This window comes from Glycine max, chromosome 12 (assembly GCF_000004515.6).
Source record: "Glycine max cultivar Williams 82 chromosome 12, Glycine_max_v4.0, whole genome shotgun sequence".
In the NCBI taxonomy this organism is placed as follows: Eukaryota; Viridiplantae; Streptophyta; class Magnoliopsida; order Fabales; family Fabaceae; genus Glycine; species Glycine max.
Genome location: NC_038248.2, coordinates 36,079,424 through 36,086,147, shown reverse-complemented (window position 1 = coordinate 36,086,147; position 6,724 = coordinate 36,079,424). Strand labels below are relative to the sequence as shown.

The 6,724-nt window shown below is 33.2% G+C and overlaps 2 protein-coding genes across 2 annotated transcripts; both read right to left on the bottom strand.

The window, feature by feature from the left end:
• Positions 1 to 409: 409 nt before the first annotated feature.
• LOC100305550 (uncharacterized) lies at positions 410 to 2,587 on the bottom strand. Its single transcript, NM_001250017.2, has 6 exons — positions 2,572 to 2,587; positions 2,404 to 2,462; positions 1,959 to 2,178; positions 1,426 to 1,591; positions 901 to 1,106; positions 410 to 669 (listed from the first exon to the last, which is right to left on the bottom strand). Exons 2-6 carry the CDS (start codon positions 2,406 to 2,408, stop codon positions 616 to 618), a joined length of 651 nt encoding a protein of 216 aa, NP_001236946.1. The 5' UTR covers positions 2,409 to 2,462; positions 2,572 to 2,587; the 3' UTR covers positions 410 to 615.
• A 2,163-nt stretch (positions 2,588 to 4,750) lies between these two features.
• Positions 4,751 to 5,570, bottom strand: LOC100810928 (uncharacterized). Its single transcript, NM_001254268.3, has one exon. The coding sequence runs from the start codon at positions 5,441 to 5,443 to the stop codon at positions 5,024 to 5,026; it is 420 nt and encodes a 139-aa protein (NP_001241197.1). The 5' UTR covers positions 5,444 to 5,570; the 3' UTR covers positions 4,751 to 5,023.
• Positions 5,571 to 6,724: the final 1,154 nt, after the last annotated feature.

Genomic DNA, 6,724 nt, shown 5'->3' with positions numbered 1-6,724 from the left:
GCACCACCCGAGAACTCCAAATGCCACACCAATTAAAATTAGGATTATGACCTAATATTACTGATTTTTTTTATTATCGATCTGTGGAAACACATCAACCAATCATATAAGAATAAACAGCTGCAATGATTGACCAAGCTTGCATCACGGTCACTCTGTACTTGAAACAAAACTTCACAACTAACGCTTGTCAGCGTCAAAACGTTCACCTACTACACCATATTCTGAGTTAAATCCATATTTAAGATTCATCCAAATTTATATCCTAATTACATTTAAAGGTTTTAACTTAATTCTAACTTTAAAACAATTTGGATCTAACGGCTGACTCAATGCCTAATCAAATTGTTGCCGGATAGATGTAATCACAAGATATTTGCATCAAAGGGGCTTAGCGCAAGGAGTTGTGTAAGTAAAAACACGAGAAGCTTAAACTTAACACGCTAAAATTATCCGATGTCGAAAAGCACTTGAAACATAAATGCCAAATAACAAACAAATACTACCCAAAAAATACTCATCCAACAAAACTGTAGAACGATGAAAAATTCTGTCAAACCTATCGAAAGACAATATATTAGGTGCGATCAGAAATTCACTGAATTTAAGAACAACTCAAAAGACACGGTACGATTTCCCCATGGTACTCTTCAGATACAGGCAGCGAACCTGAAATTAAGAATTAAGAATAGAGTACGTTCAGTCTTGATGGGAAGGTTCAACTAAATCACCTATTGCAAGTATTGAAGAAAAAAAAAAGACAATTCCACATGCAGCACAGGGTTATTAAGCCCATAAAAATAGAGCAAAAAATTTGAAATCATAACTTCAAAAACAAAAATACAGTAAAATAGGCTTAGATGCAACAATTTTATTCAATTTTAAGAGTGGACTACTCACGTTCTGCCAATTCTTTTTCAACAAAGAGACAAGGAAGTTAACACTCAGTTGTACATTTTGGAAGATTTGCTTTTCCTCCATGCTAACATTCCCCACGGCTACTCCCATGCAAAGCACCTTCTTAAGCTGGAACTTCACCATGGCCTTGGTCTCATTAACCTTTGACTCGAGAGATTCTTGGTGAGTCACAAGCGTAGGGAACTTCCCTGCAAAGTCAAGCAAAAAATCATAAAATCAGCCAAAGCAACATTGAAATTTAAAACCCAGCATGTAAATAAAGAAAGACACTTGAATCAGCCAATGCTATATTGTTCATCTAACTAGATGGAAAAGAAAGGAACAATATAGCATAATTCCAGATGATAAAGAAAGACACTTGAAAGATTTTTATAAAGTTAGTACTTAAAAACAGCATGCAAATAGCAAAACACAGCAATGACCGATGTGAAGTTATCAAAACAGGCAAATCACCAAGTACTCTCTAAAATGTCTACGAGATTCAAAATCCAAAACAATAAAACATGCCTGCCTTGTTGAGACCAGGTCCCAAGAGACGAGGAATCTGCTTGATGACTGCTTCAGAGGCCAAAAAGGCATGATATTTTTTGGCTAGTTTTTTCACCAATTTCTTGTTTTTGTTAAGCTTCTTCAAGGCCTCGACATCCATGTAGTCCAATCCTATCTTCTCAGCCTGCAGATTTGAATAATAGACATTAACACAACAAACTAGGCTATCGACAATTGAATGATAACTATTGAACAATACACTAAGTCTAAAACACACTAAAATAACCACCAACAAACCTAAAAGAATGGCATCACTCATCTTGTATTGTGGTTACAAAATTAACAAATCTGTCTCTTATTTCAAAGTAATTCAAGAAAAATAGCCATTAACAAGCAATTAGTAACTCTTACAATCATATCAAGTACCACACCAGTAAATTATAAATTATGTTATAAATGGAAAGGAAGCAAACACAGTCTGTAAAGCAATATATTATTGCACCCAATTGAAAATCTCGCACAAGGGTTTGATAATTAGATCAGCTTATTACCTCTTCAACGTGTTGGGCATCTCCAAGCATACAAATCTTCATCTTGGGGCGAGGAATGTGAGGCAACTTAACAGAGCCACTAAAACGCTTGTCCTTCTGGGGATCATAGTTTTTCAGCCCAATTTGGAGTTCAATGGTCTCCACAAATTTCCTGTTCTTTTCCTTGGAATCAGTCATGATTCCTGAGATAGCTTCTCTAAGAGCATCACTCTGAAGCTTACTGCAACAACCAACACCCAATACAGATCAGAAACCACAAAACCTAGGTTTTCCAAATGCACAATTTTCACCGAACAATTTTCATTAACATCATACACAGTAACACAGCGCAAAGTACACATCAGCTATCAACGAAAAACGATCAACAACATTGCTTTCACAATAAAACGTGCGAACAAACTATGAAATTTGAACAAAGACAAGTAGAAGACGAGAGAATGAATACCTCATCTTTGAAGCTTGGACTTTTCCAAATCAATGGCTAGGCAGGTACAGATCTAACACCTGCGAACAAAATCGCAGAGAAGAAGAAAGTAAGAATTGGAATCAGTGAAGTAAGCAGAAGAAAATGTAGGAAAATCAAATAGCAATATCTTCGGATTAGAGAAAGTACCACTGAAACCCTAGCTAGGGTTTGGTGCGGCTGGAGGAAGAAATATATAGGGTGGACTGATAGAATGGGCCTGGGCTTGATTTCAAATAATTGAAACGGGCTTTGCAACTATGTTTACTAGTTTAGGACTCTGCTATTCCCAATCTTGTTTCTGCTTTTCTCACCCCCAACATTGTTTATTGCGGAAGATATTCTGAAAGGAAATACAATTATATTATACAAAATAGATAATGAAAAAATGTTTGTGTTGGATTAGAGAATTTATTTTCCATTCACAATGAAATCATATTTTCATTATATATATTATTCGATGAAAATACATTTTTGTTCTATATCAAGAATATTCTCCTAATCCAATAGAAACGTGTTTTCCTTGTAGACAATTCACAATGAAAATGTGTTTTTTTTTAATAATTAATTATAGACATAATTTTGTTTTTGAAAAATAAATCACCTTTTTTATCCTAATAAGCAATCAAATTAATTATGATATAACTTACTCTTACTAATAGTAATCAAATTAAATGTGATACAAATCGCCTTCTTTTAAATGAAAATGAAATGATTACAATAAAATTTACAATTGATAATAGTAATTGAATTAATTATTATATAAATTTACCTTTTTTTAATTGTAAACAAATTTTATTACTATTAAAAAAAAGGGTAACTTGTGTCTGAATCTCCAAGTTTCTCTTCTAGGGGTTGAATCCCCAAGGTGAAATGTAAGAAAAAAACTTAAAACTAGGATGATTGATATGAGAATTTGCCTTTCAACTCGTTTACCTCTCTTGTTAGGTCATGTCGAGGGTATTTATAACAACTAGAATAAGCCGATCATGTAATATATTTTGTTACAGCACTCAGACACAATGGCAAAAAATATTCAAAAAGTTGTTTGAAGACAGGAGTTATGAAGACCTTTGGGACACTAGCCTAACCACGTGGCAAAATGTGACTCAACTTTTCAAGTTGCATCTCCTTTGATCTCTAACGTGGGCTAGGTGTTTGAGACATTGGCCAAAAAATATTAAAAAAGTTGTTTGAAGACACAAGTTATCTAGACATTTGGGACGCATGCAAAATGTGACTCAACTTCTCGAGTTGCATCTCCTTTGTTCTCTAGTGTCTCAAACGCTGTGCTACGAAAGATATTTGGCATTATTGCATTTGAGCTTGTGTCTGAGCTTTTACATGTATTTAATGATGTGTTTCTAAAGAATTGGTTTCTTCATTTTCATGTTGACGTTGGACAGCCTCCAGTGCCATTCCTTTTTCTGATAATATGCATCTTTAATTTGCCTGGCGAACAAAAAATTGTAATCCCTTCTCAGCCAATTGGCATTCATTCAATAGCACAATTTGGAATGCTCTTTTCCCTTAGCATAAAAAAAATTATAGTTAAAAATAATATTAGAATACAAATGTGAGGTGAAAACTCATATCATATATAAGTATCATATAAATAAAAACAAAATTTATAAATTTAAATTTTAAGATTTTAAATTAAAATATCGTGTTAATATCAACTAATAGACATTCATTAAGAGATTAACGTAAAAGATGAATTGTTAATTTAGAAATTTTTTTTTTTGCTTTTTACCTTTCGGGACTAAAGTGAAATTGATAATTTACTTGTTTTTTAAGGATAAATTGCAACCATAGTTATTTTTAGGGCAAAAGTTTTTTAATCAACTAAAACGTGATAGAAATAACTGTACGAAAAATATATAAAGAATGGAGGATTTATCATTATTCCCAAACACTGAATGTTTGGCAGAATATACAGGTTTGCAAAAAGAGGGGATTTGAATTTCATTGTCGCTAAATGAAGACGTCGTATACCACTCTAGAAATTAGATTCTTAAGAGGGGAATGAATTTGAATTTATTCCAGGAGGAATAAGTCACAACTCACAACAATCTCTAAAATCATGAACTAGGTTTTTTTCCTCCATAGATAGTAGGGACCTTTGGAATTGGAAAAGAGAAGCGGGACCTGCTTATAGTTTTTGCATAGATAGCTCATGGACAGCTCCCAGGCACGGACTAAATAAAGATGTGTATGTCAAAGAAGCTAAGAATAATAAGAAACAATAGTTAACTCTTGATTGATTCATATTATATAAATATGTTAGGAAAAGTTGTACCTAATTAGTTTGATGAGATATATCTTTTCACTTCGAAAAAAGGTTTACAATAATTTGTCGGTAAAGATTACAATCGGTGCATAAAAAACTCATTATACAATTATGATTAGCAAGTGTACATATAAATTGTTTGACTAACCAGATCAAGAAAGAAGATCCGAATCAGATCCAAGCATGGGAATATTAATAAGAACATTATTCCTGCCACAACCTGGGAATATTAAGAACATACAGCAACACTGCTACCAGCTATATATATATATAGAGTCAAAAGAAATATATATTAGCAACTACTCTAGATCCTTAATATAGTCTTGGTGACTTTGCTTTACGTGTATTAGCAATAAGAGCATCACGAGCAGTCACAATCAAGCTATGAGGAAAGAATGCATCAAACATAGTATAGTCCATCCAGTCCTTCAACTTTGGCTCCTGACCCCAATTTTCTGGAATGTTGACCTTCTCCATGGTCACCTCTTCCCGGAGCCTCTTCAGCCTCTCACGCCCCGTTTCCTCTACATCATCATCAACCTTACCAATATTCTCACTATGCCCTTTTTCTGGGTCCTTGGCCTTGTCATTAGTATTTGGAGACTTGCATTCTTGACTGTTATTCTTGAGCTTCTCATTTGGTTCAAGGGAAAGTGAAGGAGGGCTTTGGGAAGTGACGAGTTTTCTCGAACTCCCTGTAGGTATGTTGTGGGACAATTTGCTTTCTTCCATATTGGCAAAGTGAGATCCAAGTGCTACTTGTTGTAGCTATGGACAATTGAGCTAAGCAGGGTTTATGCAATAACCAAAACAAAGGGAAAGGAGATCATGATATATTGAGCAATAGCATTGAGTGGGTGCTTTAGAGTACACGTCGCATACGTGTTTTTGTATGGCATGTGATGCTTCTACGTTAGTCCCTCGCAAGTTCTCTAGAAATAGATTGTGTGGTTTTGTCCTAATGTACGTAGCTAAGAAATAAAAGAAAGAAAAAAAGATTTTGAGGACTCTTACTGACAAACATTTTAACACATGCACTCTTTCTATAATATATTTTTCTATTAATAAAAATTTATTAAAAATTATAAACTTACGAGTGAAAGTTTATCCTTTATTAGATAAAAAACGAGACCTACATAATTTTATTATTTCTAACAAATTTCAGTAAATAATTGATAGTATGTTAGATTAAGTGTGTTAATTTATTGGATAATTATGTTATAAGTATGACGTATCTATTGATTTTAATTTGTAGATGATTAATTTTTATCAAAAAAATCTAACAAATTACTTATTCCATTTATAAGAGCTTGAACTCGAAATTAGTTTAATTTCCCTTGAACTAATAACTTATTGAGAGATCAAGTGGGTTAGAAAACGTATTGGTGGTATTTTTCAAAGATTTTAGTTTGGGTTGTGAGTGGATTATTGCCTAGGGTTTTTGTGAGGTGGACATGCATCGTGGTAAGTATGAAGATTTTGGCGCTTTAATTTCCGTTGTCATTGTTTTTATTGGAATTTATTTGATGCAAGAGAGATGGGAACATAAATGAGAGGAGGCCAACTACTCAGATATTTTTGGTCTTTTCAAGGGGTTGGCAAAAAGTCATCCTCAAAATATTAGACCATGTACCATGTACGTTGCGTAGATTTGGAACTTGTTTAATTTGTATTGTTGTTTAATTCGCTCTGAAATTTGCACCGCGTTTTTGGATGTTCACTCCCACATTTGTCAAAAAAAAAGAATCAAATAAACTATTCTTTTATTCTTTTTATTAATAGTTTGCACTTCATCAACAAAAGAATCAATAATTGGAAAATGTATTATTAATATTATTTAAAGAGATTTTTTTATTAATGATATGGTATTTAATTATATTTAGAAACGAAAAAGAGACATAAATGGGGCAACTCATCTCAATCCCCTATTTTTACCCTTTTCCCATCATTATAATGTCATTTTTCTTAATTTTTCTTGTATATGCCATTATGTCCTCCAAATTTTTTTCCCTT